Raw genomic sequence first — 15,665 nt, 5'->3', positions numbered from 1 at the left:
GTTTTCATACTGTTAGGGCCACAAAGTAAATGAAGCTGCTTGTGACATTGCAAAAGAAGTGGCCCAAGAAGGAGATGCTTTGGTGGCTGGAGGCATCAGTCAAACACCATCATACTTAAGTGGCAAGAGTGAAACTGAAGTTAAAGCAATCTTTCGAAAGCAGCTTGAAGTTTTTACCAAGAACAATGTGGACTTCTTAATTGCAGAGGTAATTGAAACAATTAAAGAAGCAATAAATGTTGCCAATAAGGGCAATTAGGCTTTCTAATGTTGCTTCATAACTGAAGTGTCTCTATTTTAGGGCATCAAAATCTGTTACTGTTTTCTGGGGCGGGGGTTGTAAAGCAATCTACTTGTCATAAAATCTAGAATGTATAGAGCAACCTTCCCCAACGTGGTGACTTCCTGATGTTTTGGACTACAACTCCCAGCATTCCTGAACACTGGCCATGCTGTCTGGAGCTGATGGCTAATGTAGTTCTAGTCCAAAACATCTGGAGGATTAGAGGATGGGGAAGGCTGGTCCAGAGCATGCATTCTGCTGTGTTAGTTCATACACAAAGGTTTAAAGGCATAGAGTTGTATCCAGATTTTGTGTTAATGGAAGGCTGCTCACACAACAGGACTTTAGAGTCCCCTGTACCCTGTCCTTAAAAGCATGGCCTGATAGTCAAGGAATTGTTAGAAAAGGTTTGGAATGTGGTTTGTGGCCTGCAGTGGGAGAAGATATTCTCTGAAAATTGGGTGGATGTTGGACATGCTTTTGGGGGTTCAGTGGGGCTGCAGTGGGGAGGAGTAGTGGAAAAGTTGCATAAGCAGACTTCTATTCTGGGAATCAGGCTTCCTGCCCTGAGCAGGGGGTTGGACTTGATGGTGGTGTATGCCCCTTCCAACCCTATGATTCTATGAGTCCACTATCTTCATTTTGTGGTTAGAGCCCACTATATTCAACAACTGCTCTTATTTATTATAAATAATTGACACCAATCCACATTTAAACATATATTGTGACTTACCATGTGTTTCAAAGTAATCTACTATTTCACTAAAAGTAGTCTTGACAAATGCAAAATTTTTGACTGGAATGTTTTAAATATTTAAAGGCTTAATATAAAAATTGGCTATTTTTCATTTACATTCATCACATGTGGCCACCAAAGCAGTCCAATATCCCTGAACCTCCTTTCTACCTCTTTTTTAATTTCATGTTTTAGTATTTTGAACATGTTGAAGAAGCTGTGTGGGCAGTTGAAACCTTAAAGGAATCTGGGATGCCAGTTGCAGTTACTCTGTGCATTGGTCCAGAAGGAGACATGCATGGTGTACCACCTGGAGAATGTGCTGTTCAACTTGTCAATGCTGGTAAGACTCTATATTTGTCATGTCTATGGATGGGTGGGGGTGTAAGATGAGAAGAAACAAGCTAAACACAAGTAGCTACACTTATTTATTTATTTCATTTCTATACCGCCCAATAGTCGAAGCTCTCTGGGCAGTTCACAAAAATTAAAACCAAAGAGCACACGATAAAACAATATAAAATATATAAAACGTTAAAACCACAATATAACAATACAGTCAGAATAAAACCTAGCAGCAATGCAGAGATTTAAAATACAGATTTAAAACAGCAAAGCTAAAAGTCTAGAAAGCTAAAATGCTAAAATGCCTGGGAAAATAAGAAGGTCTTCACCTGACGCTGGAAGGAATACACTGTAGGTGCTGGGTAAATCTCACTAGGGAGCTCATTCCACAGCCGGGGTGCCACAACAGAAAAATTGTGGCACTTCTATATAGGAAAATGTAGAATAAGGGTAAAGGTTGAAGGGAAGGCACACTAGATTACAACAGTGATGGACGTGATCCTCCCTTTACTGGTGTACTCTGGCCTCTCTCAGTCTCCCTTCTCTCCAGTCTTCCTCTCACTAGCATACCTAGGTCTCAACTTGCCTGCCTACTTGCTTGTTGTAGCAGGAAGGTGCTAGTGATTAAGTCAGGCCGTGCCATTCTAGGAGGGGTTAATCTACACTAGCATTTTATCTTGGTACCGTAACAACTTGATGTGCTTCCTAAACTATTGTCATTATGCTATTATTTCTTCAATATTCTGGTTTTTTACAGATCGCTTGTATGTCTTTTTTGGTGATTGCTGTTTCCATACAGTACTGAGTTATTTATGTTCCAACCTAGCTATAACTCTTACTAGTGGGAGTGGCTTCAAAGCTTTAGAACCTGGCTTGCAACATATTTCCCCACCTAATCCTTTGACCTCAGGTGGGGGAAAGGGATTTGCAGGCAGGATATCCATGCTTGTCCTTCATTTCCTGTCCTTCAGTGACCAGGGTAGTTGGTTAGCCACTTTAGGGGTGGGGCTATTTTTCAATTCATGTTTGCACAGATGTCAATAGCCACACAGACTTTTTACTTTAAAACTTGCATTCCTGCACAACTGCGCAGGTGCACGTGCATTTACCAGAATTTTTTAAAAAAAATAACTTGAACCAGAATGACCTCCCACTTCATACTTGTGGTATAATTTTTATTTATTTATTTATTTATTATTAAATTTATTAATCGCCCATCTGGCTGGTCACCCAGCCACTCTGGGCAATGTACAACATACAATAAAAACAGTTTAAAACAATAAAATTCTACAATAAAAACATTTTCTAAAATACCCTAACCCACCCCAAATGCCTGCCTGAACAACAACGTTTTTAATGCACGACGGAAGCTCATTAAAGAGGGGGCATGACGGAGTTCCCTAGGGCGGGAGTTCCACAGAGTGGGGGCCACCACAGAAAAGGCCCTCTCCCTCGTCCCCACCGGTCTAGCTGTCCTGGCTGATGGGACAGAGAGAAGGCCATCTGAGGCTGATCTTGTTAAGTGGCCTGTCTGGTGCTGCCGGAGGCGCTCCTTGAGATTTAAAACCATATAGGGTTTTAAAGGTCAAAACCAACACCTTGAATTTGGCCCAGAAAACACCTGGTAACCAGTGCAACTCCTTCAGCACTGGAGTGATGTGATCTCGCCGGCGGCTGCCTTTAATCAGGCGAGCCGCCGCGTTCTGTACCAGCTGCAGTTTCCTAACCGTCTTCAAGGGTAACCCCACGTAGATCGCATTACAGTAGTCTAAACGAGAGGAGACCAGGGCATGTACTACTGATGGGAGCAGATGGTTGGGAAGGAAGGGGCGCAGCCGCCGTATCAGATGGAGTTGATACAGCGCTGTCCGGCTCACAGCTGACACCTGAGCCTCCATGGACAGCTGGGAGTCCAAAATGACCCCCAGGCTGTGGACCTGGTCTTTCAAGGGTAGCCGTACCCCATTCAACACCAGGTCAGCATCCCCCAGCCTCCTCTTGTCTCCCACCAAAAGTACCTCGGTCTTGTCAGGGTTCAGCTTCAGCCTATTCCTCCCCATCCAGCCACTCACCGTCTCCAGACATTTGGACAGGGATTCTACGGCCAACCTTGGTGAAGATTTAAACGAGAGGTAGAGCTGCGTGTCATCCGCATATTGATGACACTGCACCCCAAACCTCCTGATGATAGCCCCCAGCGGCTTCACATAGATGTTAAATAGCATCGGGGAAAGGATGGAACCCTGTGGCACCCCACAAGTAAATGGCCACGGATCCGAAACCTCCTCTCCCAGTGCTACCCTTTGGTACCTGCCGGAGAGGAAGGACCGGAACCACCGCAATAAGGTGTCATCAATGCCCAACCCCTCCAGGCGGTCCAGGAGGATACCGTGGTCAACGGTATTGAAAGCCGCTGAGAAGTCGAGGAGAACAAGGAAGGAGCATTCACCCCTATCCAGAGCCCTCCTCATATCATCTACCAAGGCGACCAAGGCCGTTTCTGGCCCAGGCCTGAAGCCCGACTGAAATGGGTCTAGATAACCCATATACATGTTTTGTATAAACAAAAATGATAAGTACATGTGACCTTTCAAAATTCTCCTACTTCTCCCACCATTAGAACACAATGCATTGGTATGTGGTGCTTCATCACATTATATACAAGGTGAATACTGTGCTGTATTAACATGTGAGCACAAAGAAGTAATTGCAGATGAAAAAAATTCTGGCATGGCAGTGCCTCAGAAACTAAAGGGGCTCCAATGTAGACTCTACCCAGGAAGGGAATCCCTTTCAGTGCTGGTTCAGAGCATCTCTACACCAGCCTAAAATCCCACATTTAAAATGGGGCTTTCTGCTTCCGTTTTAAATACAGGATCACAACGGACTCCCTTTACATGTACTTCCTTTACATGTACTTCCTTTTCCCCCTCCTCTTTCCTCACGCTTCTCCCCTTTATCGGAGTCTTCCATATGTTTCATTGATCTAGCTCCTCCTCTTGCGGCTTTTCTTTTTTCTTGGAGGGAACTCAAGCAGAACACAAGCAGGGTAATTTGATACCTCGTTATCTCCAATATATTTAAAAATAAAAGTAATTTAGTGCAGGAGACGCCCTGGAGGTTAACAACGTCATCTAAGGATCCGCAAACTTCTGTGACTGAGTGAGTAATCTCAATAGCAGGGTAAAAGCTCCATGTGAAGAAGCCCTCTTTCTTGTTTTGCTATCTCTCATTTCAGGTAGCATGAAAGGAGAAAAGATATCAGAGAGAGACATGGAGGGCCTGGACCTTCATACCCTGCTCCCTATTCAGTGTCCCACCTAGGGATGGGGGAGAATTTCTCCCCGAAACTTCAGGGGGCCGAGTGCCAACGTATTCGGCCCCCCGAAGTAGTTTCGGGGAGAAATTCTCCACACACACCCCGCACCCCCCTGGGATGGGACTTACCTTTCCCGAATGTCCCTCCTGGTGGCGGGTCCTGGCGGCGGTTCGGCAGGTGTTCCACAGGGGCAGAGGCAGCAGCCGGTCTTTCGACTGGCTGCTGCTGCTGCCATTCCAATAAAAGTTTAAAAAAAAAAAAAAAACGCCCCCGTGATAGGCTACGTGATGATTAACGTAGCCTATCACGGCTAGATCTGCAAAATCAGCCGTGATAGGCTACGTTAATCGTCACGTAGCCTATCACGGGTGACTTTAAAAAAAAAAAAAGCGCATACGGCTAATGGCAGCCCCCATAGGGAGCCGCCATTTGCGTTCCTTATTTGGTCGCTGTAATCTACGTAAAGATTACGTAGACTATGACGTAGTCTATGTAAAGATTTACGTAGACTACAGCGACCAAATAAGGAACGCGAATGGCAGCTCCCTATGGGGGCCGCCATTTGCGTACACGCTTTTTTTTTTTAAGTCACCCGTGATAGGCTACGTGACGATTAACATAGCCTATCACGGCTGACTTAGTCTACGTAATCTTTACGTAGATTACAGTGACCAAATAAGGAATGCGAATGGCGGCTCCCTATGGGGGCCGCCATTTGCGTACGCGCTTTTTTTTTTTTTAACGTCACCCGTGATAGGCTACGTGACGATTAACATAGCCTATCACGGCTGACTTTGCAGATCTAGCCGTGATAGGCTACGTTAATCGTCATGTAGCCTATCACGGGGGCATTTTTTGTTTTTTGTTTTAACTTTTTATTTCGTGGCCGGGCGAGGCAAGGCGCCTCCTCCCCGGCCTGAATTTCGGCCGGGTGAGGCGGGAAGCCTCCCCCCCGGCCTGAATTTCGGCCGGGCAAGGAGGGAAGCCTCCCCCCCCGGCCTGAACTTCGGGGGGAGCAGTGAAGCGCCTCCCCCCCACCGCGAAGCAAGCTGCGAGACCAGGTAAGTGGCTTTCGTGCACCCCTAGTCCCACCAACTAGGCAGCTACAGAGTTTATGCTAGCAGTCTCTTGCCTGGAACAATTCACCAAGTTATAGTGAGTTGATGAAAAGCAGTTTGGTATAAAGTGTTGCTGCTGTATTGATCTTGGAGAATACAGGTAGTATCTGCACCTGCATTCATTCTGTTGCATCTGCATGGCCGCCCATGAGTGCAGCAGGAAGCTACCACTTTCTAAAGTAACCTCAGGAACAATCCACAATGGGATAGGTCAGTGGGCCAGATTTCGACTCATTCCTGGTTGCTTTAGGAACCAGTAGCTTCATGTTGCATTAGCAGTGAATCCCACTGGCACACGAGCAGGGTTGGATGCAGCCTTGTCTTTCCATCAGCTATATTTTGACAAGTATGTAAAATTTGGAGGTATATAAAACTGTTAGGGAAAATGGAAAGGTAGTTATCAGCTTTATAGTTTTATTTATTTTATTCCAAAATTTCTAATAGCCCTATTCATTATGCCCAGTGTCAAAACTGCTTTTTAACAAGTGCATGTTCCAAATGATTGTGTAAAATCATTTTAGTGGCTCCAGCACATTACGCCTCACCAATTAAAATGGCTTCTTCAGGCAAGCAAGGAAGAACTGTCAACCCCTTGACACTCCCTGAAAGCAATTTTGCCTCATGAAGATGTCTCAGCGAATGGAAATAAGCTTTGTTTTCTGTCAAAGGGTTTAAAAAAATGTTTTTCTGGCAAGTCTTTCAGCCAGTGATCAGGTAATTCTCCTTATCTACAATGATGTACTGGAGTCATGTAGTAGAATGTCTCCAGCATTGATTTAGCCTGAAATTCCTGTAATTTTCAGCCACAGGTAAGATCTGCTACCACTTTGCCTATTATGATATTTTGATGTCACATATCAATATAGTATTTTATTCATGTTGAACTGAACCTGGATATAACTCAAACATGAAGCCCCTATTAGCTCCTGATCTACTTTGGTCACTTCAAACATTTTATTTATTTATTTATTTATTCATTCATTCATTTCATTTCTATACTGCCCAATAGCCAAAGCTCTCCTGGCAGTTCACAAAAATTAAAACCAGAGTGCAACATAAAACAATATAAAATATAAAAGCTTAAAACCACAATATAACAATACAACCAGAATAAAACGTAGCAGCAATGTTAGGAAACATCAGATTTCCCTGTGTGTTACAAACTGAGTAGGAAGGTAGCCAGAAAATAATGCATGTCTATAATGCCATAAAAATTAATTTAGAATGCAGGACTCATGAACTCCACCCCATAAGACATGGGTCTTGTACTTGCATCTGATGTTCCCAGCATTACAAAGACATAGATAATATTTTGCCATTTTCTGGCTGTTTCTATATATACATATTTAAAACACAGTTAGGAAAACATAACCCTGTGCACATTGAGCAGTTAGCTTTAAAACATTTAATTGCAGATCATTTCATAATGAAATACATTCTGGAAGACTTTCCTTTTTATTCTTTAGGCGCTTCTATTGTTGGAGTAAACTGCCATTTTGATCCAGCTACTTGCCTCAAAACTGTGAAACTCATGAAGGAGGGTTTGGCAGCTGCTAAACTAAAAGCACATCTGATGTCACAACCACTTGCTTTTCATACTCCTGACTGTGGGAAACAGGGTTTCATTGATCTACCAGAATTTCCTTTTGGTAAGACTTGCATTTTTGTTCTTAGTAAATGTCAAGCTGAAAGAAAAATAGAAAAATACATCAAATACTATTAAGGCTGCATTCTTATGCACAAATACTGGGAATAAATCCCATTGCACTCAGTAGGACTTACTTCAGAGAAAACATGCAAGCAGTTGGTCTGGAATGGAAACCATGTACTGCTTAAAAATTCAAATAAAGCAACTCATGTTGGGTAACTTTAACCAAAATGACAATCTTTTTAAAAATCATAATTCCGTGCAGGATTTTGTAATTCAGTAGAATTCAGCAAATTAATGCGTTATAATTTAATGAGTGTTTCAATAATTGCTTGTATAATGTATGCATTGTCTGCCTGTCCCCACCCTAAATTACAATGGGATTGTTGTCTTCATCAGAAATTTTGCTCTAGACTAAATGTTAAACTAAAGGCCAACTAATTTGATCCTCAATCATGTACAGTTTCTCCAACTTTTAATTTCTTTTACAAAATGCATCCATAGAGGCTGCAGTCTAAAGTTGAAGTCTTGTGTGAAAGATTCTTAGTCCCTACTGTGATTCTTCTGCTAAAAAATATTTTCCCCACTCTACCACTCCAGCTGCTTTCCCCTCTACTGGGAGAAAAAATAATTTTTAGCAGAACACCCACTTGATGGGAAAAGGTTAAGAAGCCCTCCTCACTTTCCTTGTTAACATGTCTCCTCAATCACACCTTCACATGCATGTGTACTGGACTGACATGTATTTCTGGATCTTGGGCTTAGAGTCATGGTGCACTATGTTACATTTATAACAGGGGGAAATTAGCAACAGACAACAGAACAAGGCTTCAGTAAAAAAATATGTATTTTAATACAAAATATAGAGAGGTTAATATGTAAATTCAGTACAAAAGATGTATGAGGACTATACAAACAGAACATACCTTGGATCAGCAGCATATTTGATTAACCATATAGGGAGAGAAAAGAAATATATTACTTTTATTGACTGCATTTTATCCCACAGTTATTGTCTCCCAAGGCAGCTCACATAAATAAAAAATGAGAGAGAGGCCTGCCATCAGGCTTATAAACTAAAGTGAGATGACATAACAGGGAAGGGAAGTGGAGGAAAAAACAAGAGGAGGGAGATCAGTTTTTCAAGGCCATAACAAGGTGGTGAGCTATAAATGGGCATTTAAAGGAGGAGAATCTAGATGTTGGATCGCTAAAATTTACCTCTCCTAGAGCAAGGGACTAAAGGGGTTGCTTCTTTTGGGAATGACTGTGGATCAGGAGGCTTCCTTGGTTCCAGGCCACTGGGGTTGCTTGAGAAGTTGCCTGTGGGGAATTAAGGGCCCCACAAGTGCCTGGAACCTTCTACACTACAAGGCTCCATTAGGTACAGGCTTTGAGAAGGACACAAAGCAGCACATTCCCATGTGTCCCTAACTAAACTAAACAAAAATAATATCAAAGGAGTTTCAGATAGGACACTGATGGAAGAGGGATAGGAGGGGGAAGCAGAGCTAGCTAGCAGGTAGTGAGCAAAACTCCTGGGAGAAGAACTTCTCACATACCTTTTTGAAACCTTGGGTTTGAGGGTAGGGTTGTCTTCCAGAAAAAAGGCTGGGGGCCTCTAGAATAGGCCCGTTCCATAGGTTAAATTTGGATTTCATAGGGGCTCCATACAGGCAAACCCTTGTTAGAAATTCCTAACCTTAACTCATGTTAATCACTGCTGATTGATTTACTGCTAGAAACAGTGATTTCTGGCATTGTGCTTTAACTTTCCAGGGACCAATCTACATGGCCAACTTAATGCAGTGGTAGAGTGCATTGGAGTTGTTTGCAACAGATGACGCTGTCGCCAGTCCACCTCCATCCTGCATCTGTCCCCCAAATGTGCATTTTCGGAAAGCCCTTTTACTCCATTGTTTTTCTTAAATGCGGCTGTGGAGCGGTTCCGCAGCAGGGTGCTCCGTCCCCCTGCATTAAATCCTGCATGCCTCAGTGACCTGAAAGTGATGTGGTCAAGGGGTGGAGCCACCCCTTCCCCACCCTCACCATTCCTTCTTTTTCCCCATTTGCAGTAGGGCTGCTTTCACAATTAGTAGCCTCCTTTTCCCATTCATAATTAGGGATGTATGAATTACTTACCTGCCGTTCCAACCGGGTCCATTGGGGGGGGCAGGGAGGCGATCCATCCCTCCTCTCGGAATCCTTGCTGGCTGGCTCCACTCTGCAGCAATTCCGTGGAGCCGCCGGCCAGCTCCAAAGCCCCAGCAATAGGGCCACCATTGCCGTATCACTGGCTGGACTGATGTACTGCGGACGCAAATGGTGTCCGGCGTAGCGGACACCATTTGTGTCCCTGCTCTTTGACGTGATAGGCTACGTAAAGATTTACATAGCCTATCACGCAAAGGAACAGGGACTCAAATATGCCATTTGCGTCCCTGTTTTTTCACGTAAATAAATCTTTACGTAGCCTATCACATCAGAGAGCAGGGATGCAAATGGCGTAGCAGACGCCATTTGTGTCCACAGTCTGTCAGTCCAGCCAGCGATGGCAGCCATATCGCTGGGGCTTCGGAGCTGGTGGCAGGCAGGATCCGGCCAGCAAGGACTTCACAGGGAGGCGGAGGTAAGAGATCTGATCCTCCACAGACTTCGGGGGGCCAGATTCAATAGAATCCGGCCTCATTGGGGTCCGTGGAGGATTTCTCCGACATTCCTATTCATAATAGCAGTAGCACTGTTTCCTTCACAAAAGTGGAGTAGCCCATTTATATGTAGTGCACAATAAAGAATACACAGACCTGAAGGAGAAAGGGAAGCCAGTAGCTGGAGCCTGCAGCTACAGTATTTCACAGTCACATTATGCTGGAACTGACAGTGGAGTGGGGAGATAAACCTCCTGGCCATATATTGCTGCTTGCTTAGGATGGGGTGGGGAGTTATTATAACAATTTGAACTCCTTTCAGGACAGGAAGACTTGCCATAGCTGCCTTTTCTTCTCTCAAAGTCTTCCTACTACTCTATACATTTCTCTTAACTAAGATGGGCAAAGGTTGGGAAAAATAATTTTGAAAGTGTAGGTAAGTCTAGCAATGTAAAAAGAATAAGAAAAAGTGATATAAAATACATACACTGGGATCACTTTCCAAAACAGGGAGTCCAACCTGAAGGGAAAGTCAGTTTGTAAGATGGGAACGATTCCTCAAAGAGTGGCTCTTCAGATTGGCTCTGCCTTCTGGTACCTGGAAGAAGACTATTCCCAAAGGTAGACTGACATCTTGCCACTGCCTGGGAACTGTTGAGAAACTAAAAAGTAGTGAATAAATGTATAATTAGCCTGGTTTATGGTATTTAAAGGAAACAAATATGTTTCCCATGGCTGACTGGGGAATGCTAGTGGCTGTAGGACTTTTTTTTCTGTCTAAACATGCATAGGATTGCACCCTTTTAAAATCTGTGCAAAATACTGACTGACTATTCAGGTAATAGTGAAGTTAAAGCAATTGCATATCGTTACAGGTTTGGAGCCAAGAATTCTAACCAGATGGGATGTTCACAAATATGCAAGAGAGGCCTATAACCTAGGGATCCGATACATTGGAGGGTGCTGTGGATTTGAACCATATCATATCAGAGCAATTGCTGAGGAGCTGGCCCCTGAAAGAGGGTTTTTACCACGTGCTTCTGAAAAGCATGGCAACTGGGGGAGTGATTTGAGCATGCATACCAAACCATGGGTCAGAGCAAGGTAAGTATATTTTTAACTCTCATACTAAAATAGCCCACTAAACACACATCCTTTAAGAAATTGTCTCAGATAGCAAACCGCTTAGTAGTAGAACTTCCTGTTGTCATACAAAATGATGTGCACTAGCAGTTTTGGAGGCTCTGTAGTGAGAACAAGACAGGAGCAATGGGTACAAGCCCTTCCTCAACATATAAAGATCAATATTCTGATTAAGTTAAATCTCCTCAGCTTTCTGTAGACTATTCAACAGTTCTACAGTTATAAGTTCTGTTCAGATTTACTGACCATAGAAATCCTGCTTTCTCCACATTGGACTGGCCCTTGGCCTGTCAGCTTTTCTCTGTAAAGTAAACCTGAACAGGTTGAATTCAATCAGAATATTGACTTCTTAATTCATATGCTGAGTAACATCCCTGAGGAAGAACACTTATGTTCAAAACATGTTGGGAAATTTGGAAACCAATTTGATAATAAAACTGTTTTGCCTTCTATTCATACTACTGTGTATTACCCTCCTTCTGTTGTAGCTAAACCACAGGTCAACAGAAATGATCCATATAAATCCGGAATGTAGTTGTGAAGCTTGTCAGAGGTCTTAAAACCTCATTTTAACTTATCAGAAATCATGGTATTGGTTACCATTTAGGTTCAGGAACGTTTTTGCTTTCACCTACAGATGAGATTTCTAGTAACATACTGTCCACATCCCCCAAAGCCTAAAATCAAATATTCAAAATAGTCCTTTGCATTGTTAGGGTTAGAACTCGGATTCTTTTATGACTGTTTCTTTGATTAAGAATATATTCAATAAGATTTGTCTTTTTTATACCTAGGGCTAGGAAAGAGTACTGGGAGAATCTGTTGCCTGCTTCAGGCCGACCATATTGTCCCTCACTATCAAAGCCAGATGACTGGGGAGTGACCAAAGGAGATGCTGAGCTGATACAGCAGAAAGAAGCAACAACTGAGCAACAGCTGAAAGAGCTGTTCGAAAAACAGAAATTCAAATCCAAAGTTGTGGCCTAAATTAGCAATTTTGTATGTGCTGAAATAATTGCATTAGTGTGCAATCCCAGAAAAAAGTCATGCAACTCTCAGCATTCCCCAGCCAGCATAGTGGGCTATGAAAGGTAGGGACTTGTAGGACTTTTTTCTGTCTATACATGCATGGGATTGTACCCTTAATGTGTAATTGACAAAGTGGGAAGATGATACAGGAAAAAAAATTAATTACAAGTTTAAAGTATAATAGACCTCAACAATGCAATATTTTCTTTATGAGAAGTACTCTTAACCATATGTGAAATTTCAGGAGTTTATATCTTAGAGGCATCCATAATGCACGTCAAAATTTTTGTATATTCCAGCTTGCTTACAATCTGAACTATTCATATAAGCCTCCTCCATATTAAGCCACCTCCAGTCCTATTGAAATAATTGGGAATTAAATGTTTAATAACCCAGTCCTAAGCACATTTTTTCAAATTTTGCAGAACAATTCTATAATGGGGTGGAGGGAGGTTTCAGCACTACTTAAGCTTTGCTGGTTTACTGTGGTGAGGACAGGAGGTGGGGATGGGGTGGGAGAAGACAGATTTTCTCCTCCCATTGGTTCAGTTGTTTGAGAGTGTCAGGGAAATGAGGGGGCTTGGGATTCTGTGGATCCTCGCCTGTCCTGTCGCACCCATAAAACACCCCATTTTGCCGCCCCCCCCCATCGGCCATTTCTGCCCATGGAGTCTCCAGCAGTATAAGTACCATCCCACAAGTAGGCCTTCCTCTCCACCAGCCTAGCAGCACTTACTGCTCCTCAGCTGGTCAATTGCCAATTGCAGGATTGCACCCTAAGTCACACTACATTCAATACTTCTTAGTGAATGTTTTTCAGATTGCAACCAAAATAGGACTTGGGCGCATTTTGACTTTCTCTGAATTGTTCCCATCTCTTAAGATGTGTAGGTTATATCTCCCCCCATGCCTTCCTCTAGGCAAAGCACCATTTTTGAAAATTAAAAGTGCTTATTTTGAAAATGTTATGGTCAAGATAAGAATTTAAAATATATACTTTCACTACTACTATATAATTTTAAAACTTAACTGAAAAATGGAAGAATATAATACCTCCAATAAGCAGAAAACTACTTTTCAAATACTTGCTAGTTAACATTCACAATGATTTCATCACTCAGTACGAGTGATCCATTCCAATATACTTCATTGGTGCATCAGATGAAGTAGTTGAGATGATTTTCCCCAGATCTCTGCCCATATGATGATGTCAGTGGGCTTTGGTACCAGCTTTAAAAACTGGAGTTCTCTATTGCTTTGTGGAACCAAGGTCATATGTTAAAATATTAATGAGTTCAAATGCTCTGGCATGTAGCTAAATACATGACTTATATCTAGTATATACTGAAAGAGGTGTAACAGATGTAACTTCAATGGGCTTCATAACTAACAGGAATATTCTGAATTAATACCAATAAAAATTTATAAATTACCTTAATGTCAGTTGTTTGAAAGAGTGAAATTATGTTCAAAATGTGCACAGTTGGGAAAACACAGTTACAAAAAAGATATTACATGATACTGTAATGCAGATTAGGATTTGCTTGGTGCAGAATACTACTTGCCCTGAATATGTTCACCCTGCTACTGTATCACTGAAATACTGGATAACTGGCTCTGTATGGTATAATACAGAGAAATTCAATGTAAGGTTGTGTTCATAAAGTCAACATCACTCTTGTAACTTTAAGGGATTGTGTGTGATTAAAAGCAGGCCTCTATTTTTTTAAAAAAGGTTGGGATTTAATGTGTTTTGACCAAAACGACCATAATTTGCTTTATTTATGTGCCACACTTATATCATTGTTGGGAGTTAATTTCCAGAGGTGTGGCCATGTTAGTCTATTATCGCAAAAACAACAAATTCATTTGGCACCTTAAAAACTAACAAAGAAGCTTTCATGAACTAAAGTCCACTTCAGTAGACTAGGCTTAAAGATGGCAATTGGTCAAAAGTAGCCTGCTCAGTGGACTGAGCAGCGATTTGAATTTAGGTCTACATAGTCCAAGTCTGACACATGAGCCACTGCACCACACTGGCTTACTTCACAGATAATATAAATTTGGGTTTAAAATATTTAGAACTTTAAAAGGATATATGAAACGTTACTGTTCTTTATGACCTTATCCTAAGCTAATAAGTATATTTTTCTTACTGAGTGTTCTTGAGCAACAGAAAACCTTTCAGACTCAAATGTTTTCAGTCAACAATCCACTGAGAATTGAACATCTGTGTATCATGGAAGCCAGCTATCAAGAGTTGTTTCTGCAGGAGTTATTGTGCATTCACTGTATGCACAATGTACTGGGCTCTAGGCTCCATTTTCTCAAGGAAGAGTGGAGTCATGCCATATTACAATAGCCTGGTTTGCATGTACAGTCAGGGCCAGAAATATTGGAACAAGGATAACTGTTTCGGCAGTTGGCCTCTGTACACCACCACATTGAAGTTGAAAGGAAACACACCCAGATGGGAGCGAAGTTAGGACTTTCAGCTGTAATTCAAGGGGTTGTACAAAAGTGAGCCACTAACCATTCAGGAAGGACAGCCAGTGGCATACACACACACACACACACACACCCATTGTTGGTGCCTCATAAGTAATGGAATGAATGGCTGACAAGCAGCTGCATGGCCAGGTGTGGCCCGTTTCCAGGGTACCCATGACCAATCAAGCAGATAAAAGGCCTGGAGGTGTTACATTTGCATTTGGTAGCTGTTCACTGGACCCCCCAACATGAGGTCCACAGAGGTGTCCATGGGAGTGAAGAAGGACATCATTAGGCTGAGGAAACAACATAAACCCATCAGAGAGCAAAAACAGTGGGAGTGGCCAATACAACAGTTTGGAACATCCTGAAAAAGAAGGAATTAACTGGGAAGCTCAGCAACAGCAAAAGGCCTGGAAGACTACGGAAGACAACTAAAGTGGATGACCGCAGAATTCTGCTCATGGTGAAGAGGAACCCTTTCACAACATCTAGCCAGGCCAAGAATGCTCTTGCGGAGGTAGGCATGTCATTGTCAACATCTACAGTCAAGAGACAGCTTTATGAATGTAAATACAGAGGCTTCACAACAAGGTGCAAACCACTGGTGACGCTCAAGAACAGACAGGCCAGATTAGCCTTTGCCAGCAAACACCTAAAAAGCCTGCCCAGTTCTGGAATAAGATTCATTGGACTGATGAAACCAAGATTAACTTGTACCAGAATGATGGGAAGAGAAAAGTATGGAGAAGGAAAGGAACAGCTCATGATCCAAAGCATACCACATCATCTGTCAAACATGGTGGAGGCAGTCTTATGGCATGGGCATGTATGGCTGCCAGTGGAACTGGGTCACTGGTGTTTATTGATGACCTGACTGCTGATAAAAGCAGCAGGATGAATTCT

At 42.5% G+C, this 15,665-nt stretch overlaps 1 protein-coding gene across 2 annotated transcripts in view; it reads left to right on the top strand.

Annotated features, from left to right (window-relative positions):
- LOC146352168 (betaine--homocysteine S-methyltransferase 1) overlaps positions 1 to 15,410 on the top strand; it is a 35,801-nt gene extending 20,391 nt beyond the window's left edge. For both annotated transcript variants that reach the window (XM_084833399.1, XM_084833398.1), the window contains exons 4-8: positions 17 to 208; positions 1,215 to 1,362; positions 7,268 to 7,450; positions 10,973 to 11,201; positions 12,035 to 15,410. In XM_084833399.1, the coding sequence (XP_084689525.1) occupies positions 17 to 208; positions 1,215 to 1,362; positions 7,268 to 7,450; positions 10,973 to 11,201; positions 12,035 to 12,227 (945 nt within the window). In that variant the 3' untranslated portion in view covers positions 12,228 to 15,410. The remainder of the gene's footprint in view (positions 1 to 16; positions 209 to 1,214; positions 1,363 to 7,267; positions 7,451 to 10,972; positions 11,202 to 12,034) is intronic.
- Positions 15,411 to 15,665: the final 255 nt, after the last annotated feature.

This window comes from Heloderma suspectum, chromosome 2, assembly GCF_057233095.1.
Source record: "Heloderma suspectum isolate Gila_16-S chromosome 2, 16-S_ref, whole genome shotgun sequence".
In the NCBI taxonomy this organism is placed as follows: Eukaryota; Metazoa; Chordata; class Lepidosauria; order Squamata; family Helodermatidae; genus Heloderma; species Heloderma suspectum.
Note: the sequence above shows the minus strand (reverse complement) of the source record. Positions and strands in the feature narration are given on the sequence as shown.